The 13,824-nt window shown below is 41.5% G+C and overlaps 3 protein-coding genes across 3 annotated transcripts; all 3 read right to left on the bottom strand.

Moving 5' to 3' along the window:
• Positions 1–1,901: 1,901 nt before the first annotated feature.
• LOC136773168 (uncharacterized) lies at positions 1,902–4,603 on the bottom strand. Its single transcript, XM_066726592.1, has 5 exons — positions 4,401–4,603; positions 3,991–4,327; positions 3,251–3,906; positions 2,632–3,004; positions 1,902–2,559 (listed from the first exon to the last, which is right to left on the bottom strand). Exons 1-5 carry the CDS (start codon positions 4,510–4,512, stop codon positions 2,235–2,237), a joined length of 1,803 nt encoding a protein of 600 aa, XP_066582689.1. The 5' UTR covers positions 4,513–4,603; the 3' UTR covers positions 1,902–2,234.
• A 146-nt stretch (positions 4,604–4,749) lies between these two features.
• Positions 4,750–6,504, bottom strand: Es2 (ess-2 splicing factor homolog). The gene is made up of 2 exons (XM_066726595.1): positions 5,292–6,504; positions 4,750–5,186 (listed from the first exon to the last, which is right to left on the bottom strand). Exons 1-2 carry the CDS (start codon positions 6,437–6,439, stop codon positions 4,874–4,876), a joined length of 1,461 nt encoding a protein of 486 aa, XP_066582692.1. The 5' UTR covers positions 6,440–6,504; the 3' UTR covers positions 4,750–4,873.
• Positions 6,505–9,410: 2,906 nt separating this feature from the next.
• LOC136773169 (T-box transcription factor TBX10-like) lies at positions 9,411–13,814 on the bottom strand. Its single transcript, XM_066726593.1, has 4 exons — positions 12,286–13,814; positions 11,847–12,208; positions 11,519–11,770; positions 9,411–10,474 (listed from the first exon to the last, which is right to left on the bottom strand). The coding sequence occupies exons 1-4, from the start codon at positions 12,416–12,418 to the stop codon at positions 9,929–9,931; spliced, it is 1,293 nt and encodes a 430-aa protein (XP_066582690.1). The 5' UTR covers positions 12,419–13,814; the 3' UTR covers positions 9,411–9,928.
• Positions 13,815–13,824: the final 10 nt, after the last annotated feature.

Here is a 13,824-nt window from a genome sequence, read left to right as displayed (position 1 = left end):
TGTAGAGTATATATATATATATATATATTAGGGTGGCCATAAAAAAAGAAAATTTTTTCCGGTGCTTTTATTTTGTTAAGAATGCTGAAAAAAGAGGAATCAAATTTTTTTAGATTTTTTTGAAGCCGTTAAATGGTGCCGATATCGTTTTTAAAATTAAAAATTTAGATTTATTGAAAACGATTTAACAAAATTATAAATTAATATTGTGCTGGATTAATGTTTTTTTTATTACAGTTTCTTGTAATTTAAGTAAGGGACTTTTCAAAGCACAATATTAATTTATAATTTCGTTAAATCGTTTTCGATAAATCTAAATCTTTAATTTTAAAATCGATATTAGCACAATTTAACGACTTCAAAAAATTCTATGAATTCGAGGATCTCTTTTTTTCATAATTTTTGACAAATTAAAAGCTTATAGGAATTTTGGTTTACATCTAACTTCGAAAAAGTGGAAGAACATTGGATTTTTAACTTTAAAAACGATATCGGCACCATTTAACGGCTTCAAAAAAATCTAAACAAAATTCGATTTCTATTTTTTCATCATTCTTAACAAAATAAAAGCACAGGAAAAAAATTTTTTTTTAATGGCTACCCTAATATATATATATATTTAAAAGATTAAAATGACTACTCAAAAAATAAAATCGAAAGAAGAATAACAATTTCTTAGAATGAGTATCAAGTGTCAAAAAAACAGGGTGAAATACAACTAAAAAATGGCATCTGATGCTAATATAGAAGTGAAATAATTTGTTTTACATTCTACGGTCAGCTATTATTTGATGTGTTAACATTGTTTATTCAATTTAAAGATGTACTTTGTCTTGAATTTAAAAAATGTTTAACTAGTACAGTAGGTATCCAGCTACAGAAGCTTCTTAATTTAAGCAAATACCGAGTATAATAATTATACGGATATATACCTGTACGGTATAGGGCAATTCGCATTTCACGGGACACGCCACGGGATAACTGATTATCTTGACAGCATCGCCACCTGTTGCTGGATATCCCATAGTGCACGCGATCAATGTACCAATGATGCTTCCCAAAATGCATGTCGCTGATAACCTCCAAATGTTCGATCTCATGACGAAGCTACCGGTCATACGCTAAAATTCTTTTTCGACTGGCACTTGATAAAGCCGTGCATCTCATATACAGCCGCCAAAAGCAGCATTCTTCCTTCCTGTTTAATCAAGTACTTCCGTGTTGCGACTGGTTTGCGCAATTCATATTATTCATTTTCTCGATACATGCGAGAAACAAAGCTGCGCATATCGTGACCGAATGAATAATAATATATACGCTTTTTTATAATATAGTGCAAATATATCTGATGGTTAATATTTGTAAGAAGAGCTCAATTGCATTTTCTTTTTTAGGTTAGTCAACGCGGTACGCGAGCGGAAGTCGCTTGGAACACGTTAAAAAGGGCCTAAGAATTTTTCGGGAAACGAGCTTTAAATAGAAGGCATAGATCTCTAGCGTTGCATATACATTATGCTTCCTCCATGACAATCATCGTGCACCGTCATGTGGCCTCGCTACCAAGTTTCCCCCCTCCTCGTCCCTTCATCCTTTTTTGCTCTCTCCCTCTCTCACACACACACGAGGCGTTTTACGATCTGATGACAAGCGCGCTTTAGGAAGTCGAAACCTCCCTCGTAAATCGCTCAAGAGAATTCATGAACGCGCGAAACGCTCTGCCTCTTAACAGATCGTCCGGAAGTCGTCCGAGGAAACTCTTATCGTCGAATAATTCATCATTGCATTATTATAAATTAATTCCGTGAAAGCAACTTGTGGAAGCTATTAAGAAAAAAATGCGTAGAGAGAAAGAAGTAGAGAGGGGTTTGGGAGTAAAATATATAAGAGAATTTATTCTTTGGTAGATCGATCTCTTTTTATTTATACGTTTATAGCATCTTTATTGGCACATTGTTAAATTAATCTCGTGGCTGATGCATTTAATATCAGATATTTGTGGCAATGTGCCAATCGAGTAAATTCTGCCGAGAATTTGAATTGTCATCAAAACACGTAATCCATGACAATGAAATCCACTGGAATTTGCGTGCCAGCTTAACTTCGCAATAATAATTGATATATGCGAGCTTGGTTAAAGAAAGGGCTGAAACGTGACGCGTTCATAAATTTAATAATCGGCTGAGATGTGCTTTCTAGTCACGCTTAGCGCAGCGAGGTTTGTAAAGCTAATAGAGCTAGAGTAGGCCTGTCCTACACGATGAACGAAGTTTGCCAATGATTCCAGTGGTGCTTTTCGCGAGGTCTTCTCCGTTTGATATTCTAGGGCTAGGTAGGTCGATTCCTGGGACAACAGGTGCTTCTTCCGGTCCATAAAATTCCTGCTGTTCTCTTACGAAAACATTGCCAGGAACGTAACCGGGTACGGGTGGGCCCAAAGGTCCGCAACCTCCTTCCGGACAGCCGCTGTTTATGAGTGGAGCACTTACAGATGTTCTTGCCACGGGGAGCCATACCGCTGGATTTGGTGGACCAGCTTGAACTGGAGCGAAACCTAGATCCCTAAAACAAAAAAATGCAATGAAGCCTTCGTTTTTTTGCACTTCACAGGTTCTTATATTTTTTCTTCCTTACCCGTAAGTCAACAACGAAGTAGGTCTTGCGCTACCGATTTCACTCTCAATTTCTTCTCTTTCTCGCTCGTAAGCTTCCAGCTCCGCCAGATTCTCAGTATCCTCGATATCTGCCGCTGGCAAAGAATACAGTGAAGGTGCCTTGAGCTCTACCACAGGTTTGTCGGAAGTTACCAATCTTTCTTCAGGAATGTCATTGACCTTTTTGTAAGCTCTGAATTCGGTCGGTATTGTTCTGTGACCAAAAGCTAATCTATCCTCTGGAACGTATCTTCCTCTCTGATAATGGTTCACAATGGGAGCAACCACGTGTTTGTAGGCCAGCGATAAGGACACAGGATCGATTGGTACTTGTTGAGGGTATACTACTTCGTCTAGCGAGAAAACGTGGATTGTTATTGTTATTGAGGAACGTCCGATTACCGAGGACCTGTTCACACTATCAATGAAATGTATCAAAGTTCTTGAACAAAGTCAATGCTTTTTGATGTAAACGTATATAAACTTGTGTACTTATATGATTAAAATCTAGTAACTTTGATCTTGCCAAACAACTTTGACACGAATCTTTAATAATGTAAAAAGTCCCTATCAAAATGATCGATTATTGTAACGTTTACCTTGGTCGCAATCACCGAACGTGTTCGATCCACCAAAGATCGGCCTACTCGGTGATGAATCACTCGGAAATTCTGGATAATCAGTAGGGATCGGTCTTGGATGGGTAAAATCGCCAACAGGACTGATTCCAATGGCACTGGCGATATTAGTACTACCTGCTCCGCCAATAGCACCAGCAATGTTCGAGCTTCCGAATCCACCAATGGCATTAGCTATGTTCGAGCTTCCATATCCACCGATTGCTTCGGCGAAATTCGAGCTTCCGTATCCACCAACGGCTTCAGCTAAATTCGAGCTTCCATATCCACCGATTGCTTCGGCAAAATTCGAGCTTCCTTGCCCTCCAATGGCAGCGGCAAAATTCGAGCTTCCCTGCCCTCCAATGGCAGCAGCAGCAAAGTTTGAGCCTCCATAACCTCCAACAGCAGTAGCCAGATTCGATGATTCTGCAAGTACTTCGCTATTTCCTGTAACACCCTTTAGCAGATCCAAGCAATTTACTAACGAGCCTCGATTTTTTTCACAGATGCATCGGGGTTTTCCAGGATATGCTGGTGTAACCTTGCTTACTACTTCACCAGTAATTGAATTTGGATAGGGAGTTACGCCCTCCTGGATTTGCAACGGTGCACAAAGATCCCCAATGGGTTTGAAACTGCGATAGAGATTAAATTAGAAACGTATCAATGCAAATTGCCGTGTTGCATGAGAAATAAATGATTCTTATAGGTATACGAACTTTGGCACGATTTTAGGATTTCTGTCGATAACTGGTAAGTGACGCGGCTCGTACGGAATAGTAAGTTTGTCATTGGCCGAAGTATCAGTGCAAGGTGTCTCGGGAAGTGGGACTTCTATCGGCTCTACGACATTAATGGGAGCGGGGACTTCTATAGGTTCTACGACAGTAGTGCTGGGGCCAGATCCGCAACCACAAGCAGGATATTGGCTGATTATCCTCTCGGATGTTCTTCCTATAGCAGCCTCCTTGATAGCTTCCGGCGATGCATACAACAGTGGCTTGGTTGTTTTTGCTGCCTTTACGACAAATTCTCCGCAATTGCATGGATTCTTTCCTAAGATAAAACGAATATTCCTTTAGACTAGCTGTTTCAGCAAACGACAAGGAAACTTCAAAAGAAGTAATACCTAATCCCAAACTACCGCAGCTGCAACCGCCATGTTTGTTTGCCTCGGTAAAGGATGCGCAGCAACAGGCTATGAGCACCAACAGTACGCTCAAAGGGATGGGACCTCTCATGTTTCGCGGAAAAAGAACTCTTCCTTCTCTCTGAATATTTTCTTTTCTCGCTTGGCGCAGACCTCTTACTTATATGCGAGGTCGACGGTCAACGGGGCTTTCTTTTATCAAGAGTTTTGCAACTCTTTTCCACGCACCTTCGTCAAAACTTCCTACATACCGAATCATTCGTTTCCTGTATCGCTCTGTGTGTTTCTACAAATGGCACGTTTCTCCGTATTCGTGCCACAAATGATATCATATTCTTAGTAATCGCTAATTCATTCTTTATTACGACTTTTACTGGAGAAAATCGCTAATCTTTTATTTGTACAAAAATTATTTACACTTTTTTATATACTAAACTAATAACTTAAACTTTTTAATTGTTGAAAAAGTCTGATGCTCTTTGCCTTTGCGGTGGTAGATTAAGTAAATTATCGGTGAGAACTGGACCTAGGATGTTAGCGCCACTCTCCATATCACGGACAGTAGTGGTTGGATCTCTTCTGGTCGACATGCTGTTCCTCAATGGTGTTTTCGGCGTTCGGATACCAATAGATGGAGTTCTTGACGTCGTAGATGCTCGGGGTGATGGAGTGCATGCTGTTGTTATCCTCAGCTTTTGGGTGGCCAATCTTCTAGCTGCTGGTGACATAGTGCTCAAACGGTCTATGGTAGATCGAGGCGAAGGCCTGTAATTCAATCAATGCAAAAGAATCAATAAAATGCGCAAAACAAATTTTTCGATATTTAGCATATGCATATGGTAAACCACAGGTCACAACTATTGTACTTACGAGGCGAGAGATCTCCTAGCTACTTCCAAAGCTTTGATTTTTCGATCCCTGTGCCTTTCCCCAACTTTCTCTGCTAATTGCAATGCTATCTGCTCCCTCTTTGGAGGTTCCGCCATTCTGAAGGCTGGCCCTTGACTGGTCCTTAAGAGTGGCGTATCACCGCCGTCCAGCCTAAACGGTGTACCCTCGATTTGACCCCAAGTCATAAGGGGGCTTTCACATTCTCCAGGACGTGGGCTTGGTGTAGCGACAAAACTGAAGCCGTTAACTCTCGGAGTCGGATTCCTAATGATCTCTTTCCCGTCTACCCCGATCTTTCCGTCGCTAGTTTTCGATTGTGATTTTGCCAACTCACAAATTGTCTCTTTATTCTGCTGTTCGTTAAACGGATTCACGTTTAATCTAGTATTTACATGTGCTACCTGTTGCCTTTTTTTTGCCATTTCTATCCTTTCATCCACAGTTAAATCAACACCATCCGGCACATACATGATATGATTTTTATTTTTGTAGCACCAAGTGTCTATCTGCTTTGGTTTAGTATTCTTATTTTCTATAGCAAGTAGTCCATGCTTCTGATTTTCACCATTTTCTAATTGCAATTGTCCCTCAGGTTGGTACAACCAAGCATATTTTAACCTGTGCTTTTTCTCCATTTCAACCATCAATTCTTCAAAGCTAGCATTATCTTCGCTTGTAGTGGTGCTAAGGTATTCATCTAGTCCTATTCTTCTTTCATTCTTTTTATCATTCTCCACTTTATCCTGTTTATCTTTAGTCAGCCTTGTCTCAGAATTAGTTAATTGACACTCATCATTATTAGACGGTTCTCTTTGTGGTGTTTCAAAAGTAGCTGGACTGGCAGGTCTTTCAGTAGCTGGACGCCCAGAACTGTATTTAGCATAAAGTTCTCTCATCCTCTTGATGTCATTTTGCTCTAGTGCATCCAAATAGTCATTTTGGGCATGGAGCTTCTCTAAGTGAGGAAAGAAATCCCTTTGTATAATTTCAGCCATCTTTTCAATATACGTATCCTCATCCAACACTTTAGCTTTCTTTCTCCTGTACACTCCAATGGGTTTCTTAAATATGTCCACATCTTTAATGGTTTTGACAGCCTCTAATGCTTGGGATCCCGGAGTATCCATAATGTAATTAATACAAGAAGGATTGATAAAATAATAATAAGTTGAACAGTTTTTAAAAGATTGAGGTTATGATGTCACTGGTTGTGAATCGTGTCAAAAAATAATTCTTAAGCGGCATTCCATTTCACGCATACGCTTACTTAAAGCACTCGTATACTATAAGAAACGCATTAATTAGTCCATACGCATTTTACGCCTCAAGTCACTATCTATCAAACTGACTCAAAACACACAAAAATTAAGATCAACGAACGAGACTACACTATTGCACACAGTCGCGTAACTCGCATAGGGACAGTATTGCCATCTATAAGGTTAGGCAAATACTAGAAACTATGAACTGATGTTAAGAATGCAACTATTGGCAGTTGGTAATAATGCGCTCAATTTGAGCGAGAAAAGATTTCTAATGATTATTACAAATATGGTTATTATAGAGATGATGATTTTATGAGTATTTCTACAAACTACAGAAAAGTAATTGCGGTGTGCTATATTGTTGCGAATTATACGACATAACAAATAAAACTATAGCTTATGGAAGTTGTTGCTCGAACTGGAACTTTCCTCGAAAAGAGGATAGGTAATAGGTATAGCTAGAATGTAGTACATACACATCACTGTGTTGAAGAGAAAAAGAGAAGAAGAAAATGGTATATAGAGGTTAGAGTAGAGACAGAAAAGTACGACGAATAGGTGTTGGAGAGTCACGATGACAGACATATGAGGATTCCAGCGGTGAGATAGGATATGCCTGCCGATTTCTAACCAAACTTCACCATTACAAAAATCTCAGTCTCGTCTGGTCAATTCTCCAAAAGTACATCATTCGATGTACGTCCAGCTTCCAATTTTTTTACTCTGGCGCACACGTGGCTCTAGGCTCTGACGTAAAGATTCCGGCTGTCCCCTCTATTTACATATCGTAAGTTCTAAGGTAAACTCAAACTCTTCTTCGGTCTCCATATCGCACGGCCAACGTCTGTTCTCGCGGTAATTCCGTTGTTGTTATTGTTGCTGGATTATGCTACTTCACTGCTACTTTGAAAGCACTTGGATTACTAATATATATACATATAAATTATAGTATATTAATAGTTCTCTTGGCAGAAGGTTAGGCTTTAACAATCGAAAGCCAAATTTAAATCATATTTGTCGCATTGCTAATCACCTGTTGTTATGTCATTAAGAACGATGACTTGGCTCGGCGATATATCATTAGTCGGCGCATTGCGCATTACTAAATTTACCAGTATTATTATCCTACTAGACTAATTATTATAATACTTATATTATACACGAAAGACAAAGTAAATATGCGTCTTTGTCCATTTGACGATGGTGCACGACAGAATTTTCACGATGATTCAAAAGGCTGAAATAAAGCAAGCAAGGAAGAAAGTTGCGGACGTAAAGCGTAAACATTTGAGGTGCGATTTGACGTGCACTCCAAGCGCATCTTGTTCGCCCAGCGAACGCTTTAAGAATCCAGAAGAAGAAGAAGAAGAGAAGGAAGGTTTCGAGCGTTGGCTGGAATCTGTAAATCTGTCATTGCGACCATATTCCTTGTTCCTTGCCCCCGGCCTCTCCCTACTTGGTCGTATACAGTCGGTAGTGTATAGAGTAAGCTACATAACCAACAAAGTGATCTGTTTCTCCCTCTCTCTCTCTCTCTCTCTCTTTCTCCCCTGGCTTTCTGTCTACTACCAATTTTATTTTAATTTTGAGATTAATTAAAAATAGATTGTGTACACATATTGTGTTGTAAAATTGATCAGAGAATCAATGTAGAGATCAAGTACAGTATAGAGCCAAGAGTAAAAAGAGTATTATTAAAAGTGAGACGATTTGGCGTTGGCGTATTCCCATGGTAGGGGTGGCGATGACTGATTCACGAGCCACGGGACAGACGAGAACGGGCCAAAAGCTAGACTGTTTCCTTTCTATTTAAGCCTTTTGCAAGATACATTTGTCGTTGTTCTTTAACTGGCTATGTTTTCAGGCTTTCCTTATAACAGCTAAATTCATCGAATTACCGGCTCGGTGGTGAATTCGCCACCTCCCTGAACAAGATGAAAGCAGGCAAAATTTTACGAGGCGTCACGAAGCATCACGTGCTTAAAAAATAAAGATCCCAGGGCAAGATGGTATTGTGCGTAGACTCGAGAGTCAAGAGGACCACCCCCCATGCAGGCACAGCCTTAAAACTCGCCGCTTCTTTCTTCTTTTATGTAAAGAATGGAATCAAACGCGGTACAGCATGATCGAGCCAAGAGTTGGCGTGTGGTCGCACCTCGCATTATATAGTCCGTTGCTAATAATCAGCGGGGAAAAAACTTAAAGGATTTTTCAAGTGCACGAGGCATATTATATTTTAATTTAAACACAACTAGAATCTTGTTTGTGCTTCATTAAGTCACTTGAATTTTCTTTCAGGCTATTCTTAGCGAGTAAATATTTGCATTTAAAGCGTCCATCTCCTCTTGCGAAACGTAACTCGACGAATTTCGATGACTGCAAGAGGAGACATTCTACGTAAACAAAACTTTGTCGGCTCGATTTATTAATATAACGATCCGACTGTGTTTCCAAGAGAAAGAGAGAAGAAGGGAGGGGGTAAGAGGAAGATAAGAGGAAAGAAAAATCTCGAATCGGCGATTAACGATTCGTTTGCGAAAAGGACAAAATCCTGATTGGTGCAGAGCGTGAATTGAACAATGATAGGATCATTAAGGAGACGCTAATATGTTTACACAGCGTCCCGTTCTGCGTATCGTAGACCATCCATCAAGCGACATGTTCATCCGTGACGGCTCTTAGACGTTAGTCGTTGCATGTTTGGCGTCCCTCGGTTTGTCACACATATATCCTGCTGGTGTTATGCTATGGAGATGCCGTGCCGGAAAGAATTAGCCATCCGAAACTAAACGGCTGCAAGAAAAGGATAGCGAGGAATGTGAAAGAAATAAAAATGCTCGCTGGCTATAATTCAAGCGTTACTTTATTATACACTGCTCTTATTCCGTTCATCAACGATAAGGCACAAAGATAGAGGGATAGAAAAGCAGGCCCTTGAGGAGGAGTCGATACTCGAAAAAAATTATGGCACAATGGAACGATACTCTTGGCATAATTTATTAAGGCACTTAGTAACCCACTCTTAAGGATTGTCACGGTGAGTTTACATTCCCGGCTGGGCTCGAGAGCGTTTTAGACTCGTTTGGCATTTCAGACACCCCTTATAAATAGACGCACTTTGCTCCTAAAGAGCTCGTAGCGCTTTTTTACAATCGTTGCTCTCGTTACCCTCGCAACGATGCTATTTGTTTCTATGTACTATATACGCATCACAATCTTCTTCATTAAAAATAACATTAATCTAAGCATAAATAAAATTACTTTAAGCCATCCGTTTGTCTTTGGTTTAATCTAGGTTTAGAGATCTACGGGATAAATATTAGACGGTATGTCACGACTGCGTTCGATGATTCATCTGGGTCCGTAAAGAGGCGCACCGGCGGCAGGGTGTAGATGCGAATGTGGATGCGGATGTGGATGTGGATGCGGATGAACAGGATAATGTACGGAATTCACGTGAGACGCGGCTTGAGGATACGACGTCCAATGGCCGGTTGGCCCGTTCGAGTAAAACTGATGATGATGATGGTGATGATGATGATCCTGACCCGGTACTTGGATATTGGCGATGGGATTACTGCTGTAAGAGGTTCCGGGTGACAAGGCAGCAGCGTTGCCCGTCGTAGAACGCTTGGCAGGATTTTGCACCCCGGATATGGAGACGCTGTCGCATTCGTCGGGTTCGCAATCTCGGAAACCCTTGGCGAACGGATTGCTAGCAATCTTCAATTGAGTTATGCGATGATTCTGATAAGCCGTGACAGCGGTGAATCTTGTCTCGGGGAAAGTGAATGTCTTGAAATTTTCTGTACGAGGATCCGGTGCTGAGCCTGGCGGTGATGGTGCTACCACCACGTGACACCTTGGCTGGTACCTGTGCATGGAATTTAGGATAATCTGCAAAAGTTAAACGAGAGAAATAAGTCGAGATGGGGTCTTTTGGTAAAAAGTGAGGAAGAGAGAGAGAGAGAGAGTGAAAGCAGAGTACTGGACGACGCGACGCACAAATATCAGGCACACGTGAGAGCTCTCAAAAAAGAGGAAGAAGCACTACGGGGGGGCGGTCACAATGTTTGACAGGCAAAAGAGACCCGGTGACTAATTAATGTAAAAACTAAACCTCTGACCCGACAGCAACGCGACACTTTGGAGCATGTGTGTTACCGAGCTGACGGAGACCGGCAGAGCGATAGAGAGGGAGAGAAGGAGAGAGAGACTGTAGCTGTTGCAGACTGCGTGCGGTCCAAAATCAGTAACCAAATTCTACAGAATGTTTCCTCCCTCTCTCTCGCTCTTGTTTTCGTCGAAAACGACAGACAATATTGGTATCTCTTTTTTCACGCTACCCCGACAAAAGAGAAAAATGCGCACCAATTAGGAATACACGGGCCCTTTCTTGGCTTGCGCAATTACGAAAGACAAAATGCAAAAGTCGACAGAGGTCTTCGGAAGATCTATTACGGCCGGGTGAAGGCTCGAATTATTTTCAGATCGGTTCGACCTATACGCAAGAACAAGAAAATCGCAGTTTCTTCCGATTTGCCGTACGGTATATTTGTTAAAGCGTAGCCTTGCTGACCGAAGCTAATTCTCTTTTCGGTTCTGGGTAACAGGCACACTTTCCCAGATCCCCCTCACTCTGCTTTGTTTACGTTACGTGCACGCGTGTTTGGATTACTTGAGGTTTGCGCGAAGAATCATTGGCTGTAAAGCATTCGTCAGTGATTTTTTAGCGTACTCTCGAATGTCAGCGCCGAAGCGACCGAGTAATAAAATTGAATGAGGGATGTAGAGCGGCCAGGAGAGATTTTCAGCGCGACTTCCACATGTTTGTCGTTTGCGGCTCGCGTCGTCTTAATTGCCCTGAGATACGAGCTGTTCGCGAGAATTTATATATAAGAAGCGTGCACGCACACATTATTTATATAAGAGGACACATACATGACCGTTGTCATCCAGTTGATTATTCGTAAGTTTCAGCTTATCGAATGAGACCGGCTGTTTCATCCAATGAGAACCACTGGCAGGACTGTCAGGATGCACGTGAATCCTCGGTGGCGAGACTGGGTCTGCACGACCAGCCACTACCCAGGCACTGCTGTGAAAAGCGTATCTGTAACGCTTGTCGTCGCACGGAACGAAATCCATCACCAAAAGATACTCCGCGTTGGCTTCCAATCCGAACAAACGACACTTGATAAACCAACACGGAACAACGTGAATTACCTAATTATTTTTCTCTTTCATTTTGCCTTTTCTCTCTAAATACCTGAAAGGTTGGAAACATCCGTCTACCAGCCTTGGTCACTATCATTTCGGTACCGAGTTGGTGAAACTCTTCCCACAACGGTTTCGCTTCCAGGGCTGCTCCGGCACCGAGTAAAGCAGGGTGCAACGGTCTTTTCGAAGAAATCTCCTCGACGGACGGTGACGAAGTTGAGGAAGCATCCTCCGACGGCTTTTGTTGCTGCTGCAGTTGTTGTTGCCGATGATGCTGATTGTTATTGTTACTGTCGTTCCTCAGCATCGAACAAACCATCGGAGCACTCGTCGACATTTGACAGTCTTGAGGAGTCTTTCCAATCACTGGACTGTGAGCTCTCTTCGACCTTCCTGCGGTTTGCAAGCATGCTGCAGCCAACATTAATCCTTTTAATAAAATTCTGAAAGGCCAATTACGATTGAGAGGTGATCACTAAAACATTTACCTTCCATCTGTTGCATCGGCGAGGGCACGGTCATCGCCGTGTTCAACGATGAATGTTGGATGGGCCATTCCTGGTAACAACAATCCGTGCTCAATTCTCTCCTTTGTTGTTGTTGTTGCTGCTGCTGCTGCATTTTGGCAGCAAAACGTTTACACGAAATCCAAACACTCGCAAATTATAGATGAGGGCATTTTCATCCGAAAAGGAAGAACTCGGGGGGAGAAAGAAGAAAGGAGGTTTCGCGGAGGCGCGCGAACCGACCTTTCGACACCCGGATAATCGAGGCACAGGCACAGCGACGTCCCTAGTCCCCCACGTCCCGTAGACGAGCGTCGCTCGGACCGAGTGCAGCCAAGCCAATTGGACCGAGCTCCAGAGGACTCTAACTCGCTAGCTCCCTTCTGTTTCCCCTAATCATCGAAACGTCATTCTATCTCACTCCAGTCACTCTCGGTCAACCAGTCGACCCAACCAGTCAACCACCACTCAGTCTAGAATCTAGACCACCCCATCTCTTTCCCCGACTCAGCTCCAAGGCAGCGGGCTTGGTCCCGAGGTGGGATCTGCGAGAGAACCTCCTACGCCATCACCCACGCCTTCCTCTCCTTTCATCTTACTCGTTTCTCCTCTTGTGTCGGATCCAACTCGGAAACTGACTGGACCGGCCTACGCAGCCTCCCGTGCTAAGAGGGCGGGGTTTAAACCGCAGCCCCTCAGATCCGTCTTCTCCGCTCGATGGCACCACGATTCTTCTTTACTCATTCTACTATCTTCAATATCTTCTTTTATTTTCCTTTCTCTTATTCTACTAAGCATGGAAAAAATAACCACTCGGTTTATTGAAAACGAACGTTTATGAATTTATTTTTTACTGTCAGTAGTAGTATTATTATTATTTCTTAATGGCATTGTGTGTAATAGCGATAGTAGTAATAATAATGCATGATAGTATGTATATACATACGAAACGCCTATGACAAAAAGCCTACGTGTGACGTTTTACAAATACATATGGAGGTTCCTTTCGTGATATTAAAACTCGTGTATGATTGTGCGAGACGAAATTTGTCGCTTCATTAAAATATAGTCATGATCTTAATGCCTTATTCGTATATATATAAAAAAAATAACTGAGAAAGTAAAAGATTAATGTACAAATAGAAAAGAAGGAAAACATGATGAAGCTTTCCTTCCTATAGTTCATCGTATCGTTGTCTTAAGTTACCACGTGTTATACTAGTGTCAATTAAAACGAGTTTATACTCTATATACGGTGCAACAATAAGTAATACAAATGTGCTAAATGAATTCCTATGTGTTTTTGTGTGTTACCAATGAAACGAAAAATCGAAAATAAAAAGAAATAGGGAAAGGGGAAGAGATACGCAACTTTTATAATATTAACGATGATTATGTGCCGTTTTGACAAGTAGGACCGTCGTATATGAATAATGAAACTTAGAGCAAGAGAGTGCTGCTTTTCTTTTAATATTAGAAATTAGACGCTTGTTATTTATATGCGATTTTACTACTTCCACC

The sequence above is a fragment of the Prorops nasuta genome, unplaced genomic scaffold (genome assembly GCF_024137725.1).
Source record: "Prorops nasuta isolate Cenicafe-Biocafe unplaced genomic scaffold, Cenicafe_Pnas_1.2 PNAS00005, whole genome shotgun sequence".
In the NCBI taxonomy this organism is placed as follows: domain Eukaryota; kingdom Metazoa; phylum Arthropoda; class Insecta; order Hymenoptera; family Bethylidae; genus Prorops; species Prorops nasuta.
The sequence above is the reverse complement of the archived record's forward strand: the minus strand, read 5'-3'. Positions and strand labels throughout refer to the sequence as shown.

Excerpts from the sequence above, each read along its gene's own strand:
- LOC136773168 (XM_066726592.1), bottom strand. The coding sequence starts at position 4,512 with ATGAGAGGTCCCATCCCTTTGAGCGTACTGTTGGTGCTCATAGCCTGT. Across the intron at positions 4,328-4,400 it reads CTGCGGTAGTTTGGGATTAG|GAAAGAATCCATGCAATTGC; the intron begins GTATTACTTCTT and ends GTTTTATCTTAG. Across the intron at positions 2,560-2,631 it reads ACTTCGTTGTTGACTTACGG|GGATCTAGGTTTCGCTCCAG; the intron begins GTAAGGAAGAAA and ends TTTTTGTTTTAG.
- Es2 (XM_066726595.1), bottom strand. The coding sequence starts at position 6,439 with ATGGATACTCCGGGATCCCAAGCATTAGAGGCTGTCAAAACCATTAAA. Across the intron at positions 5,187-5,291 it reads GCTAGGAGATCTCTCGCCTC|GCCTTCGCCTCGATCTACCA; the intron begins GTAAGTACAATA and ends ATTGAATTACAG.
- LOC136773169 (XM_066726593.1), bottom strand. The coding sequence starts at position 12,418 with ATGCAGCAGCAGCAGCAACAACAACAACAAAGGAGAGAATTGAGCACG. Across the intron at positions 11,771-11,846 it reads GGATGTTTCCAACCTTTCAG|TGTCGTTTGTTCGGATTGGA; the intron begins GTATTTAGAGAG and ends TGGTTTATCAAG. Across the intron at positions 10,475-11,518 it reads AACTGGATGACAACGGTCAT|ATTATCCTAAATTCCATGCA; the intron begins GTATGTGTCCTC and ends TAACTTTTGCAG.